Raw genomic sequence first — 21,069 nt, 5'->3', positions numbered from 1 at the left:
CACAAAGAGCCTCAGAGAGGCATGGTTTTCTGTATCAACATCAGCTTGGAAGTGGAGGACTTCTCCCAGCTGAAACACATTGGAGGGTCTCTCAGCACTCCAATCATCTGGAAGGGAAGAAGTCACCATGAGCTCCAGAAAGGGAAGCCAGCTGATTCCTTTGTGCCTCACTGCTTCCATTTGAGAAAAACCCCTCAACAGGTATGAGACCTAGCAGCTGCCCACATAGTAAACAACTGTAGCAAAACAGGGCTAAGCCAAGCTGCCCTTTCCAGGAGTACCGACATGACCCACAAAGCCAGGTCCCAGGAGACAGAGCAATACCAGCACCAGCTGTACCATCTAGTGAAAGTGGGACTGTCTAGGAGAGGATGGTCCCAGCCCTGGGATGCTGGGCCATCAGGCCCCTGTCCCACATCCGAGATTTACCCTCCATGAGGCGCAGGGAAAACGCCAGTCTCTCCTCCGAGGACAGGGTGGAGTGGAATGGCACCCACGTGGGCCTGACAGCATTGCTGCTCACATTCTCCCTCCTGAAGAGAGATGACCTTGGTTAAAGGCTCTGCAGTAGCACGTCAGCTGGAGGAACAGCTCAGCCTCACTCTTCATTGACTCACCTTGGATAGTGGCACTCAATAGGAACCACAGCAGGGCTGGTGCGGATGATAACTAGGTTGCCAGCAGGGACTGGGTTGTAATTTAAGTTTGTGCTGTAGACTAGTGCATCAGGGGTCAGCTGGGGAGAGATACAAGTTGCATTATCAATTAATTAGGAGTCCTATTCCTTCGGCCACACACAGGGAGCACGTACATTCAGGCCTGGAGCTTTGGTATTGAGGCATTTCTTCTGGTCCTGGACATGGGCAAGTGCCAGCCATCCTGTTACAGGGACATTCCAGACTAGAGAGCTGCTCCATGCTGCCCCTGGACTGTCTCTACACAGCAGCACACAGAGCTGGATACAGAGGTGCTCAAACTGATCTTCCCCCCCCTCCAGTTTCCCTGTCTTAGCACAGCAGACAGGGAAATCTGTCCTTTGAGATGTCACAGGCAGCGAGCGACTTCTGCTTAGGGAGGATTTACTGATGGAATCTGCAGCTGCTCACCTCTCTGCTGGGACCTGCTCAGTACCAGCCATATACCTTAACCATCCTAAGCCTCTGCCAGGGAAAGATGGACACTTTGGATTTAGCTTTCCTCAGTCTAGCTTCACACTATGATCTAGCAGCAGCATGCAAATGCCTCCTAAACTCAGGATCAGCTGCTGCCTTGCTGCAGAGGCACTCCCAGGACTAGCTTATCTGTGCTCAAATCTGGAGGAAGAAATGACAGCAAAGGTGTTCTAGAAAATTTGGCCACCACTGTACTCAAACAGAAACCTGGTTTTTATGCCTTTTCCTCACCCTTCCCTGCTCACACACCAGAGCTGAACCCTAGATCAGATAGTATAACTTCCATTACTTGGAAACAGATTGAGATCCTTCAGCTGCTAAGAAAGGGTTTGAACATCTCCCTGATCAAAAAATGTCCAACTACATCACAATAGTCTGCTAAAGCAACTTTATATCACTGTATATCTGTATATTTTTATATCACTGCAAATTCATCAGCAAGCAACAGAGCATTTGAGTAGCACCACTAGCATACAACAGCTTAAGAAGAGTCAAGCCTGTCCCTAGCCGTATATTGATCAGCATTTACGAGGCTGGCACCCAATGAACTTCTAGGAGCAGCTTCAGTGTTGCTAAACTGAGGAAGGTCAGTGAGATGAGATCAAGTGACCACGGTTGAGCTAGCCTGAACTGGGATCCCACAGCCCTAGTGGAGGGAAGGTAGTATTCAGATCTCATCCCTCTGACAGCTTCTGCATTGCTGCATAAGAGCAAGAGATGCAACAGCCTGAAGCACTGAGGCTCAGGCCAAGACCCAGCTCCCCACCTCAAGGCTCCAGCCCTGGAGGATGTAGCCTTACCTTGAGGATGCTGCCGCACTCATGGAGCCCAGCCGTGAAGGTCACAGTGTTCTCTGCAGCGCTCACGGCCACAGGCTGGCAGGCAGTTGGACCCAAGGTCAGGTCCACAGCCCTCACCAGGCGTCCCGTGCCAAAGAGATCCCTGTGCACCACAACCACCATCTGAGCCTCCTGGCACTGCACAGCCACAGGGTGCAGCGGGGACGCAGCCTGGAGCTGGGAGACATCAACCCAAGCCCAGGGGGAGGGCTGGGAGAAGGCACGGGACTGCCCAAAGGAAAGATCCCCACCATACTGCTGCACATCTGACTCTCCTCTGAAGAAACCCCAGGGGTTGTAAGAAATCACCCCACCAAGAACCCAGCAAAAGACAGCAAACCCAAGGCTGTTTCTAGGCCTCATCCTGCCTGCCAGAGTCCAGCACAAAGAGAAATCACTGCCCAGGGACCTTTTGTAGCCAGCACCTCCCTGCAGCCACTCCTACTCCAGGTGATGCCCATCACACATATCAGCAAAGGAATTCACAGCAGCTGAGAGCTTGCTCCTTGCTAGGAGCTCAGAAATTGATCATGATGGGGTTCTAATGAGGTGATTAACCTCATTAATAATTAATATTGATATTAGGTATATCAATAGTGTTGACTGAGGCAAAATATAGGCTGAAGCCCTGCTGTGCTCAGCCCTTTCTTCCCTCCCCAGTAGCGATTGCTCCAGACTAATGGCCACCCTGCAAACAACACGTGCCTGCCTCAATGCCATTTATATCCTCCCAGTTTAAACCGAAACAAAGACAGACTTGGCCCGGGCAGGAGATGGCTTCTGCTCTGATGTAACACTTTCCCCACCGGATCTCAAACTACTCTACAAAGGGTCTTTACTGCCATCACTGCCAGTTTGCACACATGGAAACCGCTGTTCCAAGAGGAAAGGTGGTGACTTGCATCTCCAAGTCCCTGCAGCTTTTGAGCCTGTTGTGAAGAGCAGTCTCTTTGATGGGAGGCTAGGGAGTCCTGACAGGGGTGGGCAGAAAGGAGGGCTGAGGAGAGGGTTGGCCAGGGCTCGAATCCCTCTCCTCTGTCCTTAGCTGGCCTTAGTCCCTTGCTCAGTGAAGGTGAAGTGTTGACTTTTCTGTGCCTTGTAGCTGGAGGAGACATGGGGAGGAGGGGGGTGCTGTTTTCTCAAAACAAGCTCTGTATCCAGGTACCAAAATTCATCCCTATCCCAGCTCCCCCAAGACTACAGTGATCCTCATGGAGCTGCTCATGTCAAGGGCAATTGGATATTTCTTGGGCGTGAGGAATTCATGACTGGCTCTTCTCTACCAAGCAAAGACACAAAGGAAGAGTATGCTGTGAGGCTCTGAGATGATCAGGTCGTCTTTATACCAGGTAATGTTCAGCCTTTATAGCAGACTAGGAAATTATTGGAGAATCATGGAATGGTTCAGTGAGGAAGGAACATGTGGAGATCGTTTGGTCCAACCACTTGATCACACTAGAGCTAATGTTTAGATAAAACCAATGCTACAAAAACAGCATTCTTGATATCAAGATCTTGGCTTTTAAACTGTGCTCTGCATTTTCAAGTGGGAGAAAGAAGGGGGGAAGAGCGTGAGGGAAATGTGTATGTGATAAGCAGATAGTGAAGTTCTTCCATCTTGCTGCTGCCGTGCCTAGTCTGGTCTATGGTCCTGCCCTTCTGACTGCATGTTGAGCCAGTTTAACTCACTAACCTGGTACTAACATTTTCTTGGCTGTTTCCCATCCAGGGGCCAGGGACAGAAACAAGGAGTCCAGGGAAGCACCTAGAATGTGGTGCTCAGAAAAGAAGGGAAAAGGGTGAAACTGAAGGGATAGGACATCTCCCTTCAGCATCTGTGTGCCATTGGAGGAAACCAACAGCAACTCATGTAGCTTCGGTAAACGTGACCCCTGGGACTTTCACATCATAGGTGTGCAGCCCAGGAACTGACATAGCAGGAGTTCAGGTTGTCTTGCGGAACCTGAAAGGGAGAAATAAGAAACTAGGTGCTCAGGCTTGCTTCTGCCAAAAGGCTGAACAGACTGGAGATACCGCTCTTCCGCTTCGTGATTGCAGAGTCTGCGCTTTCCCGGGGAAAAGTGCTCTGCTGAAAAATACCCTCTCCCCAAAACGGGACTCCTGGACTCATGGGAAAGCAGGAGAATTTCAGCCTTCTCCCAGGATGAGTGCTGATCCCAAACTATCAGGTGAACCCTAACAAACTAGACCTAACAAACTGCCATTTCTGCTAACTACCATGCTCTGTGGATTGGCACTGGCTCCCCTTGAACGCAGGATGTCTCTCCTGGGACCTGATTCCGTCCAGTCGTGCTCAGATGCATATGTGATTATTTAGCAATGTTGACATCAAACTATGAAGGAAGAGTATGGTAGCAAGGTGTCTGAAGTCACCCTAGGCTTGCTGGCAGTGGAGGAGCCATGCAGATACCACCAGGGCACGAGCAGGACCTGCTTGGCCACCGGGCAGACTGCAGAGGAGCTGTACGCTGTCAGGGACACCAAACTGCATTTCTGCTCTTGCAAAGGAGACTCCACACGGTGGCGTCCGCATTGGCTACTCGTTATGCGCTGCCTGACGAGTCTACGTGTTTTTAGTGAAAGGGAGGAAAATGCTTCTGCCCAAGCAGCCGTTTAACCGTTCCTGAACAGACCTGAGTCAGCAGCTTCCAGGGCAGAGACGACTGGTGTTGGAAATGATTATTACTAGAAACAACGCACAGAGCAAACAAAAGCAGAGTGACATGTGCCTCACTCTGGGAGTCACTCCCCTGGTCACGTCGGAGGGGTGGCAGGAGCATCAGAGGCTGCCAGGCACCATCTCTCCAGGGACCCCTACCAGCCGGGCCAGATGTTTCCAGAGATAAAAACGGTCTCTGAGGTGTCTGGGCAATCCCTCCCTTTTTGGGTGGCACAGGACAATTAGGCATCGACCTGTCCCCTCTGCGTTCCTGAGAAGGAGTGGGAGCCGGGAAAAGAACTGCAGCGTGCCTGGTGAGAGGGCTATAAACCAAAGAGGAGGAAAAAAAAAAAAAAAAAACCAGCTTGTAGGGTTTAATTAACACCCAGGGGTGGCCACGGCTTTAAACAGCACTCCTTGTGTGGGACTTTAGGGACAGTACAGAGAAAACGTGTGTTCTGCTCCTGCCGCTGGGTAGAGGTTGGTGGGTTCATTGCTTGCTGCGAGGCTTCCCCCCAAATCCCCCTCCTGCCCTCGCTTGCGAGCTGTGGCCTCTCCTGCCTTCCCGTCATGTCAGGCGTGGGGTGTAGCCTGATGAGGATGAGACGAGACACCCACGAGCTTATGGCAATAGCTGGCTCTGTTTGCCACGGCTGAATCAGATCATTTCAGTGCGATCCAAACTGGGTATCTGCCAACAGGCAGGACAGCTACACACCATGCAAAGGCAACTAATGTGCGTTGTTCCCATGGGGAGCACCATGCCAGGCCCTCTCTGCTCCTGCCTAAGCAAGCAGGAGCTCTTGGTGCTCTCTCTCTCCCTTGGCCTCAAGCCAAGGCTTACCCAGATGCAGGAGGATATCCGGATGCCTCACGTACGCGCGACCTCACACAGCTTTTCCAGGAAACGCTGGCAGCCTCGTAGGCTCCGGGAGGTGACTAGGGATGGCCCTGCCTTGCAGAACAGACATGCCAGGCCTGCTCTGGCCGTTCCCAGATCAGGAGTCTGAGCCTGCTCCTCGTCTCCAGGTTCCCTGTCTGAACTTGCAGCAGTGCAGGCAAGGGCAGGCTCATTCTGACTGTCTCTCACTACCACAAGGCTGGAAGGAGAGAGAGAGATTCCTCCCCACTCCCCCCCCCCCTTCACTCCCCTGAAACCAAATGGATTTTTTTCTGCTTCTCTGTGCTCATCTGTGCTGTGCTGAGGGCACAAGGGACTGTTAGGCTGTGATAGCACCCTGAGAGTGAGCAGAGAGGCTGGGTGGGGGGTAAACACATTTTCCTCCAGCACCCAATACCCCACTAATCTCCCTTTACAAGTGTCCAGGATGTGGAGTAGCTGGACCAGACTCTCTGCCCTGGCCCTTTTTACATGCCCCAGTGGATATTACAGGAATGGAGAGCAAAAGCAAATTATTAGCAATGTACATCAAATTAGGTAAATGATTTATTTTTTCTGCATCTGTAAGCAGGACAGGATCCTCTACAGAAAGAGCACTGAGATTCACTCACTGACCAAGCAATTCTCTGTCTATCTTCGAACTTGAAAAGCGAGGGAAGAGGTAGGAAAACAATATCACTGTACACTTGCTTAGGAGGTTCATATCTCAGACTATATGGACCAAAAGATGTGTTTTTTTTTTATTATTATTTTTATTTTTATTTTGGTCTCTTTCTTCAGCCTGGTCCCCCCCACTCTCCAGGATCTGGTGTCTCACACAAAGGAATGACTGACACAAGCCCTTCTTGCCTGTGTTCACACTGTCCTCCTTCGGGACTTGGCTCCGGGGCAGAAGGCGAATACCAGAGTGCGTGAGCAGAGAGGTGAGTCTGTGCCAGTCAGGCACTGAATCCTGTCGGCCAAAAGATGTCCACTGAGTATGACTGGGTTTGGTTCCTCCCACAGTGACATTGCAAATACTGGCTCACAGGAAGGCTCAGCTGCTCGGGGCAACAGAGCAGCTCTGACATGCGGAGCACGAGGGACAGCCCTCTCTCCTCGCTGTTGTACCTACAAGAGGCAGGGACATCCCTGAGTTGGACAAATGAGGCTAAGGGAGGGCAGGATGTGCAAGATGGGGGCACCCCTTACCAAGCTGGGGAGCAGAGCAGGGTGTGGATCATGTCAAAAAAGGGCCAATATCTCTGCTAACCCCTTCTTCCACATTCCTCCTTCTCTCCCTGACCTAGGGAACTACAGACATCGTTTGCTCCCTTGATCCTTCTAAATTAATTTCAGTACCTGCTATTTTTCCCTTTCGCTTCCAGCCACATTGCCCTCTTCCTTCTTCCTTTTCTCTCCCCAAGCCCCAATCCAGCAGAGGCTTTGTGGTAAGACGAACTGCAAGAAGCAGCGTCCTTCCCTAGGAATCATGGAAAGATTTCTTCCTATATTTAGCTTGATTCATTCAGAGGGGAAACTAAGGCACAAGGAGGCTACGGGGTATCAAGACTGGAGCAAAGCCAGAGGATATGTCCCAGCCAATCGAGTGTCCTCAGTCCTTCACCTTTAACACAGGTGTTTAGATGAGAGAGGACAGCAAGCAACTATCACGTATCAAAACCCAAATCCATCACCACAGGCAGGAGTAAGAGGGAAATCTTGAATGCAAAGCTAGTGACATGAGCTGGTAATTTTCTCCAGGAGTGAGAGACAGGGTCTTGCACTCTTGTACTGGACAGGCACAGACATCTTTCAACATTTTTTCTCACTTTTTATGGTTCCCAGAAAATCACTGCCCGCAGGGGTTGTCTGGCATTCAGCTGACTGCTGCTGGCGCTGGAAGTAGACCTTGATCTTGCTCAGGTTTCGGACTCTCTTTTCGGAGCTGTGTCGATGAGCATTGATGAGACGGCACACTCTCCAGAGCCCTTTGTTCGGGTTATGCCTGTAGCAGGTTGAGAGCTCGGAGAGGCCAATGTTGTGACGGGCCAGTGTCTGGGCTGATGGCTTGGTGAGGAGTTTCTCAGTCAGCAATGGCTCAAGGGAGATGAAACACTTCAGGCTGTCACAGCTGAGGATCAGCCTGGATTCCCGCACCAGGTCAATATCTAGGACCTCGTACAGATCCTTCACAGCCCTTGCAGTCTCCATGGCATTGCAATCACTGAGCTGTCGCCAGAGATAAGTGTTGGCCAAAGTCTTCAGCTTGTAATTATCCCTACCAGGGATCTTCTCTTTAATCGGAGGCAAAACGTCTAGGAAACCATACACTGCAGAGCTGAATTCCCCTTTTTTGTCCACAAATGTCAGCGCTTTCAAGAGGGTGGGGAAGGGAAGCGACCAGAGCCCAAATCCACCCAGGATGGGCCTGTTAACAGTGTTGAGGTGGCAAAGCAGATTTTTCAGGCCAACTTCGCAGACGCTATTTTTGGCCATCAAGGCAGACAGACATTTCACTGGCTGAATCAGGACTGGGAAAACTTTCTCTTTGTCTACCACTGCCACCTGAATGATCTCATTTTCTGGGAAAGATAAGGGAGAAGGGAAGGAGGATGAGACAGAGAGGAAAAAAAGGCAGAATTAATCTCTTACTCAGCAGGAAAATGAAACACTGACTGAGTTGCTCAGCCTCTAAAGGCTTTCACCATCAACAGCAGTTAGGAGATGGATTTATTGTTTCTTCTACCTCCACCCTCCTGCATTCAGTCATGCCCTCAGCTTTCATCACTTAGCAGCCTTTAGTAGTACACTTCTCATGCACCTTAACACCTCCTGCAGTGGGATTATTTCCCCCACCAGGCACATGACAGCTCTTGCTGCTGTCTGAGGGTGGACTAAGGAGAGGTTTGAAAAGTAAAATCCACATTGACTAAAAGAGATTGGCCCATGGGAAAAGGAACTTGGGGGTCCATACTGTTATATGCAAAATGCAACAGCTCAAGGCTTGCCCAAGGGCTGCTCAACTGGCTGAGCGATCTCACACAAATCTACCCGTGGCCCTATAGGTATTGTGTTCCTCTCAGCCCTCCAGATATCTAGAAAATCTAAGGCAAGGACTCTTGGGGCCTCAGGAGAATTGCCTCTCCCTTACAAAGCCAAGGCTGTGGTGGAAGTGCCTGGACTTCCCAAAAGAGACATTGCCAGATGTGAGGATCTGAGCCTACTGCAATACAAGATGCTCTTTGCAAATGAGAAGCATGAACAGTTAGGATCTTACTCAAAATCTTCACATCAAAGAACATCAGGTATCCTTGTCTTGAGTCAAGTGCGGCAAGGTTGGTGGGGGCAATGCCCAGGCATTCTTCACTGGTGCTCTCATCAAGCGTGCTGTTGGGTTCATCTAGCAGACTGGAGTCCTGGAAGAAGAAACAATTTACTCTTGACGAAGTGTACAAGGGTCACAGTAGCAGCTCTGGGAACCCATGAGTCCTGGAGGGCCAGCAGGACACTTCATGAACAGAACTGCTGAAGTGCAGGCTTGGATAAGGCTCATGAAGATGAAAAGAGTTAGAGAAGAAGGATAGTCCACTCTGTTGGCCCTTCTCTATCTCCGAATAACAGCTCAGCTTGTGCCCTGGCAGCAAAAACAATATGTGCACTGAGAAGCCATTGAGGTAACAGGATACAGTTGGAGCACTACAGGGATACAAAAGAGGCCAACCTGAAAAATCCAGGCTGGCTTTGGGGACTGCTCTTGTCAGCACGGTTCTGGCATGGTTTCAGTACGTGCACTGCTTCAGATGATGCCTGAGCATGGCTCGGCACAGAGCACGGGCCAGCGACTGTTTGCAGTAGGCAGCACGGACCAAGCCACTCTGTTCCAGGCAAGGGAGAAGAGATTGTCCGTGAAAACGTAAGACAAGCTACGCACTCATTCCCCGAGCCTTGCCTGTGTTATTAACTGATTCTGTCTCTGACACAGAAAAATGGAGCTAGCAGACACACCCAGCCATAGCTGTTTGTGGAAGCTTACCAAAGTCTAGGAATCTATTTGAATTACCTGTTAGAGGACTTATGCTATAATAAGCCCTTCTAGCTGATCACGAAGACTTACACCCTCCAGCACTGCAAAACAAAGTCATACACATATCCCAAAGACGGTCTCTACAGTAAGCAGACCACTACTGGGATGGCCCACTTGGATCATTCCTAATTGGCTTTCTGCTCAAAACTGAAAGAAAAGCTGGGACTACCTTTGGGCAAGCCTGCATCTCTCCTCTGGCTGTGAGCCAAGACAAACAGCAGTCAGGCCAGGAAGCTGCTCATTTCCATAATATCTTCTGAAGAGCTGTAGAACAGCTTTCAGTGGCACAGAGTATTGTTGGAACTGCTCAAAAGTAACAGAGAAAATCCAGCCATTCACAGCCTTGAAGACAAGGTGAGATTTTGGACTGCCTTCTTATGCTGGCTTTCATTTTGTCTGCTCACAACCTTGTCTTCACCAGGATGGTATCTACCAAGATTCCCAGGCTACTGGGAGGCCCAGTTCTCCCAGAAGTTAAAGGGAACTGAGGGAATTTACAAAAGGTATTTCGCCACTCAGGACTTTCAGAAATTGTTTTACAGGCTCTGAGGGGAACTCTGGGAGATTGCTGGAGATCTGGAAGTACCAGGTGGTCCCATCCTCATGGTGAAGCCTGAGCTTAAACACTAAACACTGAAGGACCTAACACCAGAAGTCCTATCTTTTCTGCATGAGGAGACTGAGCTTGTTGACCATCCTTTGCCCCGTCAGCCACAAGGTGGCTAGCTGCACTCACCAATGACTCATTATCGCTGCTGTCCTCTTCAAAACTGTCCAAGCAGAAAAGATCGTTATCTGCCAAGGTAGGAAAGACTCGTCATATTTCAGATGCACCCATGGGTCTGTCTGCCTTTGCAGTGAGTGCTGGGTGCAAGAGTCTGATGGCCCCTGCAATCTACATCATTAGCCATGCTGAGAGGTGGCTCTGGATGGCTATCAGTGAGGATGGGAAGCAAGTAGGCCCCTGTGCCAGTGCCCCCCTGGAAAAGGACTGATCCCCTCCAAGTCTCAGGTACACAGTATACACAGGATGAGTTCTCTGAATGAAGTCTAATTCCCTAGCAATCACTGTTGAATATCTTGTCATTCAAGATGATATGCTGGGACGTAACTATCCTCTTGTGAAATTTATCTATGGGGACACTTCTCACTGCCCTGCTTTGATGCTTTCCCCCCAGATATCTACCATGGCTTCATTGCTTTAGAAATGAAGAGCAAGAAATCACTGAAAATCCTGAACAAATGCTGCTTACCCGAATCATGCAGCCCACCATTGCTATTTTGCCTGTCTTCCAATAAGCCATCTTCCCTGGTGGTGTGCCTCACAGTGGACACTGAATAGCTTGTTCCAGGCTGGTCCAAGGAGCTTTGTCTCTGTAGGACTTTTGAATTCATCCATTCAATGTCATTGTTTTCAACCTTTATCACCTTCACTGGTGATGGCAAAACATCTGCATTTTGAACATTTTTCCTCTTCACAGGGGTGGATGCAGCAAGAACCTAACCATGTAAAACAGAGCCAGTGACAGCAGCCTTGTCGGTCTGCCTAGGTGTGAGCTTTGAGCGTGCTTACAGCAGCAGCGGGAGGGGGCTGGGATCTCCTGACCTGGATGAAGTGGTCTCTACTATAACTCCCTCTGGAGTCAGGTAACAAACCCAAAGGAGACAGCATGCTGCATGAGCGCAGCTTACTTGGGTGAGCAAACAGCTTCAGTCTCTGGGCACTGCTCCATCATACCCAATATACCAGTCTGAGACTGTGATAGGACCCACGTGGGGACAGATAAAGGACACAGGGCAGGGAACAGAAAGGTGTGATAGAGGAGTGGGGGATGTCAGGGTGCGAGACTGGCATTTAGTGATGTGTGTGGGGAGTCCTGGGCTAGAGAGGGGCTTGGGGAGGAGGTGAGATGGGGAAAAGCACCTATTTTGAGAGATGGAGGGCATGAAATGGTAGTGAGGGGAGATGAGAGGCATGGGTTGGAGAAGGAGAGCTGTCTAGGCAAAGGGAAGTTTGTTCTTCCTAGAATAACTTTGTGCTGTCAGTGCCTCCGAGTATTTTGTTAGTCTTCAGCTAGTTTCCCACACTAGTTTGCACTCTGCCCAAAGCAAGTGTGGTTTACCCACATGGTCTCAAGGGTCACCAAACACCGCTTCTTTCTGGCATGAAGCCTCTCCTGGCCCTGACTCTCAAAGGCTGTGATCACTCCAGCCATCCTGGACAGGGCACCCTTCCTGCTTGCACTGGCCAGGAACTTTCTGTCACAAAGTCACTAAGGAATCTCTGCTGCCTGAGCTTGAAGAAAAAATCATCTTTATCTTATCATTTAAGCCTTAAGGTTCCCAGAGACAAAAATGCTCTTGCTGTGGGGATGTTCGCTCTCTGTGTTGCCTGCAAAGAGGACTAGGCCCATTCTGCAGTCCAGTCTTGCTCCCTGAAGGGGAGTCTTTATGCAGAGGACAAGCTGCATAAGCTCTGCACATGAGCAGCCTGGTAGACCCCAGCCCACCGTCCAGAGACATCAGGCCCAGGCTGCCTGGCTAATGCATAGTCATTTTGTCATTCCTCCAGCCTGTGCCTGGATCCACTTGGATTACCAGTTGTATGTTTGACTAATGCCTGGACCCCTCCAGAAGATACAGGAGGAGAGCAGTCATACCCTTCTGTGGTGGCTCAGAAGAAAGTTTTGTCCCAGGCAGAGGCAGGCAGGAGTGATGCCGGACACAAATCCTTCATGCACCATGGGAAAAGAGAAGAGAGCTTGCCTTAGACATCTTAGCCCCTGGGTCACGTCTACTTGGGGTGGGTCTTTGCCTTTCTGGAGTGCAAAGATGTGTTTGGAGACACCAGTCACATCAGAGCCAGTTGTAATGTCTCTCTCCCACCAGCCCTGGCTGTGAATGTATAACAGCCCTTGCTTTTCACTCAGCACAGGGCAAGGTGCAGTCTGAAAAGCCAAGGGAGGAAATGATTTGCATGCTAATGTGCCCATGACATCTTTAAAATACATGTGGTGGCGTATCTCACGTTCTGGTTTGTCTGCACCTTAGCCAGAAAGGTACCTTCAAGGGGCAAAGTTTCCCATGGCAGTTTGGGCACAAGGGCTGGTCTGCAGCTTTACCCCTAGGGACAGCCCAGGTCAAGGGAGGGGTGTGCGGTAGCTGGCCAAGTGAGTCTGAGATCTCATTTGAAGCCCTTTCAAAATAAAATATGTGAGGAGGAACCTAGAAAGCAGCAACCAGTCATCCCTTACAATCAAGCAAAAGATCTTGTGCTTGGAAGGGCTGGAAGGTAGCCTTGAATTCTTGCCAGATAATACTGCAATGCAAAATTTCTAGAGTAAAACATGTAGAAACCAAGTCTCACCTGGCAGGAATTTTCTGTAGCTTGAGCAGAGGTAGCTTCTGAAAGAACAAAAATACAATTTGTTGAGAAGAGGGAGAGGAGCATTAGAGACATCTGAGAGCCCCAAGTGCCAGCCTTGCTACAGTGCTTTGAATGAGCTGAAATAAAAGAGCTCCACAGAAGATGTTGACATTCACATATTGGGAAACTGAGGCACAGCCTTACATGGCATGACCTGACACAAGCAAAATCAGACAGAAAGGCAGAAGGTGAAGTCAGGTTTCCAACATGCCAGCGTGCACACACACACACACACACACAGAGCAGTGGCGGCCAACCCACAGACTGTGTGAATGTGGCTCCTGTGCCAGGGTTGCGTCACGTCACTAGCTGCAGGGCTGTGTGGTCACAGGAGGCAGCCCAAAGCCCCACTTGCAGATGCTGCTGAGGCCAAAATCAAGCATTCGCACTAGGACCCAGCTGCCAGCCTGCTTACTTCCCGTTAGCACTCATCGTCTGCTCTCCGCGGAAGCGGGCGCGCCCATGCAGCATGGCACTTGGCCATGTGAATATTTCAGCGTGCAGCTCACCGGATCGCATCAGAGAGCTGGCTGCTTAACCTGCTACTCCTTGCAGCTCTGCATCCACTGCTTCCAGGTAAGTACTACCTTGACAAGGACTCGTTGACGAGAAATGTGTCAGATCCCCCAAAATGCCTCTGGAGCCACCAGCGCCACATTTCTATAGTGCTCAGGTCCTCTTCTCTCAATTTCTCCCACTCTTCCCTCATGACCTTCCTACAATGAGGCTGTTTGCTCACGTGGGCTTGCCACACTGAATTTTGTGGCGCAGTGGTCCAGGATCAGACCCTGGGAGCTATTAGTTCCTTCTCTCATCCTTGTACTAAAGGCTCCTTTCATAAAGCTCTCCCATACGGGTTTGCCGCTTACAGAACCACCTTCTTGCCCTTCTCAGGCCCATAAGCTGACCAGGCAGGGCACACAACATTCAGAAGGGAAACAAAATCAGTAGCATCGTGCTGTTCCTGAGCTAGTTATCATACTTCAATGGCAAGGACTCATTAGGTGGGACAGTACCAGACTACCAAATCAAGCTCATGTCTCCAGGGAGCCCTGTCCTCTCTAGGTTCGCTCACAGCTAGCTCTGGGGCTGCCTGCCACTGCACCACGTTTACAGGCAAGAAGCAGTGCTCAGAGTTTGGCCCTGTTGCTGCATTCCTGTTTCAGCCCTTCATAGGGAGCGGAGTATATTTTGGGAAGTTCTCGCCCCAACCACATTCCTTGGACAGCCCACCTCAGAAGGACCCTTTTTAGGCTCTGACACCAGCAAAAGACACATTCGCTCTTCAGTCCAAAAGGGCTTTATTGGCATAGCAAGGTTTGCACAGGTAAGGTGGAGAGCTGGTCCCTACTGGGACCTTTAATAGATTTTCAAAACAGCTGCAGACCATTGCAAACCGTGCAGGGATGAGGGGGCCTAGTCTGTGTCTGGCTGTCCTTGCAGAGCACTGCGGACTTAGAGGCAGGTTCCTCACAGTGCAGGACACTCACTCCCATCTCTCTCCCAGGGTCACAGACATGATCCTCCCACTATGCTCTCCAATCATACCTCTCTTCTGGATCATACTGCTTCCCATCAGAGCCCTCTCCTACAGAAATGGGGTGGATGGAGCCTCCTTTCAGGTCAGCAGAGTAAGTTGGGGAGAACAGCGGTTCAAAGAGCAGAGAAGCGAAGGGACGTGCCTAAGGCCATTATGGACATCAGTAACAGGGCAGCTGAGAGTTGAACTCTGTGTTTGGCCTCCCAAGACCAGCCTCCCTCATTCAAGATATGTAATACAGGTCCATGAGCAACCACCTCTGGTCATCTGGACACCCTGGAACAGCAGCAAAGGGAGCTTCACTTCTTCCTTTTCCAAAGCCTGGAAGAGGACTCAGAACTACGTTTGCCTTTAGTGGAACGCCTTGGCTGGGGGCATTTGCCCTCCAAGGTCTCAGTTGAAGCTGTGCTGAGGTGCACAGAGTGCACTGGGCTGGCAGGGGGGTCAGAAGCATTGGGAGGGCAGGAAGGAGGGTGTATCCTAGGGGAAGAGGCCATGGGAGCTGTTGGGAACAGTGGCTCACTGGGCTGTGAGGTGCTAGGAAGGAATAATTCCAGTACACTGGAGTGCAGCGATGGCCAGTCCATGTCTGCTGTCATGGACTCCTCCAGGCTGGGCATGGCTGGGGCAGGCTGCTGCTTGGATTGCAGCAAGCTCTGCAGCAAGGGCCCCATGGCAGAGGCAATAGTGTCCAGGGAGCAGGACATGGCCCTGACCCCACGTGCCATGGATAATAGGTGCCTGTTGGCCCTTTGCTGAGCTTTCAGCAGATGATTGCTTGCCTTCAGGAGCTCATCTGCCTGCTGGACATTTGACCTGGCCCAGGCACCAAAATCTTCCTGAAGGGAGACCAAAGAGTCTTGGGTGTTCCTGGCAATAGGCACAGTTTCCCCATGGGCACAGACAGGTGACCCAGAATCATCCTCTGTTTCCTCATTCCTCTGCCTAGCAAGGTCTGGAGAGATGGGTTGGGTTGGGGATGCAACCCCTCCTTGTCCTGGATACACATGTCCTCTGCTGCTGGAGGGATCTGATATGGGTGCCCAGGGCTGCTCATGGTCATGGGTAGGGAGCCCTGCAGTGACACATCTGCGCAGCTGGGCCTGCTTCCGAGGAGACTGAAGCTCAGGGTTGAGTATTGGGGTGCTCTCATCTTCGTACGGGGAGTCATGTTGGGGAGTAGAGGAACCTGTCACAGGGAGAGGACGAGAAGGGAAGGGAACAGGAAGGGAAGGGAAGAATCAGGACTTAGAGGGCAGTTGTTCTAGGCAATCTCAGTGGGGTCAAGGGAGAGGATGGAGGGACAATGCTCACCAAGTGGCAGAGACATGAAGAGTGGGGAGAGTTGCAGCTTGTCCCCAGTAAACCCAAAGCTCTGTCCAGAGATCACCCCTGGTCTTCTCTGGGACTGTCTGTGATCCACAAATTTGCCCCAGGGTGCTCGGTGGTGGAAGCCCATAGCAGGCCAAGGAGGACTCTGGTAGCAGTCAGGTCTGAACTGAATCAGCCCAACAGCAGCAGGACTTTGGAGCAGAAGACCTCTCAAAGTCCCTTCCCCTGGTTTCTTTTTTTCCCCATTTGCTGGAAGGATGCTACCACAGGCTTCCCAAGCCAGCCCCTCTACTGTCCCCTGCTCTTCCAACATACAAGTAACCAGATTCTCTTCACATATCAAGGACACAAAGGCCTTCACCACTCCCATACCACCAGCATCTCTTCCACAGCACTGCTGCTGAAGAGCTGTGCAAACACTTGGCCAAACACCAAATCACTCACAGACCACTCACCAACCCCTGCTGGGGATTGCTTCCTGGAAGTGTTTCACCTTCCCAGTTGGATATGTGATCTCAAGGCAGTAACAACAAATCAAAATGGGAATTGTCCCAGATGCTCCAGCATTGTGGACAGCCCAAGTTTAGCAAATGTAAATCTTTTTTAAAGTACTCAGCCAGCTCTTGTGAATGTCTAATGGAGATCTGAGTGGTTAGTGGTTCGTAAGCCACTAAAGGTTGGAGGATAGTTGTGACCTCTAAGGGACTTGCACGTATCACTAGACTGAACATTTCTCAGAGATGATGTGGAATTTTCTCCTTCCAAATGCCAATTTCTCAGTGAGCCAATACTCCTTCTCTGTGCACTCCACATCTCAGATATCATTCCTCTCCCTCATTTTTTAACCCACCACAAAGTTCAAGTCTGAGTAATTTACCATGTTCTCTCTTACTACAAATGTATTTGGGGTCTGACATCTTCCATAAGAGCAAGACATAACCAGCACTTTAGAAATAATGAAAGCAGCAACAACATCCTAGTCCTTGGGGGAAGGAAAGGGGATCTGGGCCCCTGAGCAAGGCAGGAGTCACAGGTCCACTAAGTAGCCACATGAAAGGAAACTTGAAACCCATGAAGTATATGACCAAACCAGGGATTATAACCTTCTCCTCTGTTTTCAGCCCACACCAGCCCCTCTGGCTGAGGATCTCCTTACCTGTCTGCCCGGTCACTCGTGCCACCAGTGCCTGGAGCCTGCTTCTGCACTCGGCAAAATCCCCGGCAGCCTGCACTCGGCCCCCGGCCACCGTGGGCTGCAGCCTCCGCAGATCCTCCAAGGAGTCCTTGATGAAGGGCTGCATGTCCATCACCTCCTGCTCCGTGGCGTAGAGGCTCATCTTCTCCACAAGCCGCTCGCCGGCCTCCATACGTCGCAGCACGCCCTCCACGCGCTGCAGCTCCCCCACCAGCTCCCGGTGGCCCTGCTCCCGCCGCGTCTCCACCAGCCCCAGCAGCTCCTCTTCCTCCTGCCGGATCAGCCGCACCAGCTGCTCCACGCGCTGCTGGATCTGCTCCCGAGTCTCACTGCTCACCTGCTCTAGGCGGGCCGCCTCATTCTGCAGAACCTTGTAGGCATCTTCAAAGCCACTTTTCCTCTGCTTCAGCTCCAGGCTCATGGTGCGCAGCTCCTCCTGCCTCAGCTGGATCTCCGTGTTGATATCACAGTGCTGGCCCGCGTGCTTGCTGTCCAGCAGGGCACAGACACAGCAGATAGGCTTGCAGCACTTTTTGCAGTAGATGCTGTGAGGCCAAGCAGTAATTTAAAATGTGCGCTCTTATACTCTTATTGTAACTCATTCATTTAGGTATGATCGAATGTGAGCAAATTACCACCATAGGCCAGACATTTGCCCTTATCCTTTCCCAGCTGCAAAAAAGCACATTTTCAGCTAAACCACTTCCACAGGTTTTCTACTCCTCTTTTGGGCTGGCTAAAGGGCTTGCCTGACCATTTACTACAGTGCAGTAGACTGGTATAACTAGTTAGGTACCTTCTTTTCCTGCAGTCACAGGAATACCCTTAACAGAAAATGAGAATCTTAGAGGAGGGCTGGATGGTAAAGCCTTGTTTTAGGCAGAGACCAGGCATAACCTTCCCCATCTGATTTGGTTTCCTAAGGAGGAATTTGTTTCCATTTCTATTTTAGACCTGTGCAATGACTTATATCCCGTTCTGTTTTTAAATGAGAGTATTGCTTAAGTCCTAGCTTAGAAACCAATTTGGTTCTCCTTCCTAGAAACCAATACCCACCTCCTCTGCCTGCAAAACTATTGTTGTAGATGTTCATCCATGCACTGCAGGGGCAGTAAATAAGTGAATTCTGTACACTTCCAAGGATATTTATTGAGTGCATAGGAATATAAGACCAAAGAGTATCTTATCTCCACAAGATGCTTAGGGCAAGAATATAAGAAACAGGGAAGGGAGATTTTCATCCATCCCCAGTAGATACCCTGTTAGTCTTGGCAACTAGTGGTCTAGGAACATTCTGAGGCAGAGATTGCAGCTGGTCTATCATGGCTAGTAGTCAGTGCTGGCCTCCATGGCCTGCTCCAGCCTCTTCCTACTCTCCTTTGGACTTTCCCTCGAGAGCACCTGAATCTGACTGCATCACACCTAGACTCTGGTCTGTTCCTAGCTATCTCCAATCCTCCTTTCCTGCTCTAGAACCCACAAGTCTTTACTTCCCATCCATCTTCTCCATTACATGGTGACCCAGCTGGTGACAATCAGAGAAGCAGAGGGACAGAGACACCCTGCTCACACCTATCATGGAGCTAGCCCAAAGGCATTTTTTTCTGTCTTTTGCATTTCCCCCCATATATATTGCAAATATTCCCCTGCCTTTGGCTGCATCACAAAAAGAAACCACCCCCAGCGAGGAAGTTTACCTTAGTGTCTGGCTCTTGTGAGTTGTGTTGGAGCAGGATAAGTTACTAGTCTTCCTTGTGTGCTCAAGAAAGTCCCTAGCCGACCCTGCCCTGACATCCGTCACTCTCCTGGCTTCGTGGCTATCCCTCTTCAGATATCTCTGGTGGGCCTCAAAACATGTCTTGCACAGGAACTCCTCGCACTCAGAGCACCAGAACTCGCCCTCCTTCTTGCAATTGTCACAAAACAAGTCAACTCTGTCAACGATCTTCCTGTAAATGCTCAGCCTGGCCTGCAAGCTGGCAAACAGCAGATTGTCCATGTCAGAGATGCTGCTGGCCTGCGGGATGGTGGTCTGGCACACGGGGCACTGACCAAAGGGCTTGTTTTCACTGAGACAGCCGAGGCACAAGGTGTGGAGACAGGTGAGGAGCTTGAGGTTGGGTGATTCCTTCTGGCAGACCTCACAGAGAACGAACTGGAACTCATTTTCCAGCAGCTTGGGGAGCAAGAAAAGAAAGAGGGAAGGAGAAAGAGCCACAGACTGTGAATGCTGGGGAAGGAAAAGTACTTTTAAGAGCTCTTGAAACACATACTGTGGAGGGAGGTGACCTGCAAGCTCTGTTCAGACCCTGCTGAGCAATCAGTGAGCAACTATTTCCAACTAGGGATGCACAGGCTCCATAAGCAGTCCAGAGCTGGCCCATGCACCACAGGGGGCTTGGCTCGACAGGGGCCCTGCTAAGTGCTTCCTCTTCTCTAGCAAAGAGGAGACTGATCCCAACCTGGCAGCCTCACAGAAGGCAGACCTCAACCCTGGCCCTGGGCGCAGGGGAAGACCGGGCTGCAGCAGGGCAGTGGCACCAGTTCCTGCCCCCAGAGCTGCAGGAGGGGAAGAGCAGAGCATGGAGGATGACCAGCTGTGGAGGAACCATCCAAGTTCAAATAGCCTCTCAGGCCCAAGACCAGGCACATCCCTCCTGCCATCTGCCTCCCCTACTCACTGTCTCGCTAGGCCTGTCCCTCTGGATTCTTCGCTCTCGCTGTCTCTGCAGGACCTCTGTGCTTCACGTACCCTCCCAGCCTGTACCGCCTCCCTGCAGGACTCATCTGCGGAGCTGAGACCAGCCCTTCCTCCCTGCCGTGGACAGGTTGGGTGCTTCACGCCCACTGGGCCAAAGGGAGAGTGCAGGCGGGCACTGGTGCCAGGCTGCCCTGCAGGCACCGAAGCTCTTATCCCCATCACGTCGGTCAGGAAGAGACACTTGGGGGCACAGGCAAAAAAAATGACTGACAATCATGCAGTTTTTCTACCAGGATGGAGACTTCCTAGTGCCCCACATGCCTCCTCCACCTCCCAGCAGATGCTGGGGTGGGGTCGGGGGAGGAGGTAGCATTGCCTGTACAGCAAGAGCCATGCTGGGGCTCAGGCCCATAGTCACTTCTTTCCCCAGAGACCTCATATCTTACTTTCATCCTTTCCCCTCTCCACGCTCCTCCTTCAGCCCTCTGGCCAACGCTGACACCCTGCCCTGTCCCCAGACCCTCTGCAGACTGCAGAAGCCCCACCGCTTGTTACCCACCTTCCTTCTGCCCCCACAAAATCCCATCACCTTGGACAGTGCCTGATTCTGGCCAGGAGCTTACCTGGGTCTCAGCCTCTGAGCTCTGCTGGCTTGGGGGGGCTTTTGCAGCCATCGTCAGCCGCGGGCAGCGCTGGTGGGCCTCTGCTTGCTGACCAACCGTCCCTTCAGCTTCTTCTGCTTCACAGTTTCGTTTTCTTCTGCCCTGGAAGTAACTCCACCTTCGAGGTCGGGCTGCCAGCTGCGCAGAGCCCTCTTGTGATCGCTCCTACCCCTGACACAGCATCCGCTCTGTGGACTATAACTAGGCTTCCAGTCAGCTCAGCCCTCCCGAGACAAAAAGAGGTTTCTGTTTCTTTTCCCCTCTCTCTTTCAGTGAGGCGAAAAGGCTCAGCTTGGGTGTGACTGGAGCTAGGTGTTAGCACAAACACACCGGCATTTCTCAAAGAGCCAAATCACGGAGAAAATGCAGGGCTGTAATGCAGGGCCCCACTTCCCTGCCCCAGTTTCGGCTGGCTGAAGGGCAAAAGCTGATATGGGCAGGGACACGGCAGTGCTAACGAGGGCTCTGCTGCTTCCCAGCAGCACATCCCAGAGGAGAGCTCTGCCCTGGGTGCAGCTGTGACTGCCCACCCCTCCAGAAAGCATTTTCCTGCC

At 51.2% G+C, this 21,069-nt stretch overlaps 1 protein-coding gene across 3 annotated transcripts; it reads right to left on the bottom strand.

Moving 5' to 3' along the window:
• Positions 1-668: 668 nt before the first annotated feature.
• Positions 669-20,606, bottom strand: LOC134144555 (protein PML-like). Of its 3 annotated transcripts, XM_062583581.1 has the most exons (9): positions 20,477-20,606; positions 18,850-19,328; positions 17,114-17,697; positions 13,026-13,063; positions 10,912-11,158; positions 10,395-10,453; positions 8,852-8,990; positions 7,404-8,156; positions 669-736 (listed from the first exon to the last, which is right to left on the bottom strand). In XM_062583581.1, the coding sequence occupies exons 1-9, from the start codon at positions 20,525-20,527 to the stop codon at positions 726-728; spliced, it is 2,361 nt and encodes a 786-aa protein (XP_062439565.1). In that variant the 5' UTR covers positions 20,528-20,606; the 3' UTR covers positions 669-725. The 3 variants fall into 3 exon arrangements, with proteins under 3 accessions (XP_062439565.1, XP_062439564.1, XP_062439566.1); XM_062583580.1 differs by lacking the exon at positions 669-736 and having other exon boundaries at positions 6,138-8,156; XM_062583582.1 differs by lacking the exons at positions 669-736; positions 10,395-10,453; positions 10,912-11,158 and having other exon boundaries at positions 6,138-8,156.
• Positions 20,607-21,069: the final 463 nt, after the last annotated feature.

Source organism: Rhea pennata, chromosome 10 (genome assembly GCF_028389875.1).
Source record: "Rhea pennata isolate bPtePen1 chromosome 10, bPtePen1.pri, whole genome shotgun sequence".
Lineage (NCBI taxonomy): Eukaryota > Metazoa > Chordata > Aves > Rheiformes > Rheidae > Rhea > Rhea pennata.
The sequence above is the reverse complement of the archived record's forward strand: the minus strand, read 5'-3'. Positions and strand labels throughout refer to the sequence as shown.

Bases quoted from the DNA above. Each gene is read 5' to 3' on its own strand.
- LOC134144555 (XM_062583580.1), bottom strand. From the start codon at position 20,527: ATGGCTGCAAAAGCCCCCCCAAGCCAGCAGAGCTCAGAGGCTGAGACC. The intron at 19,329-20,476 runs GTAAGCTCCTGG...TTGCTCCCCAAG, and splicing joins GCTCAGAGGCTGAGACCCAG to CTGCTGGAAAATGAGTTCCA. The intron at 8,157-8,851 runs GTAAGATCCTAA...TATCTTTCCCAG, and splicing joins CTTTGATGTGAAGATTTTGA to AAAATGAGATCATTCAGGTG.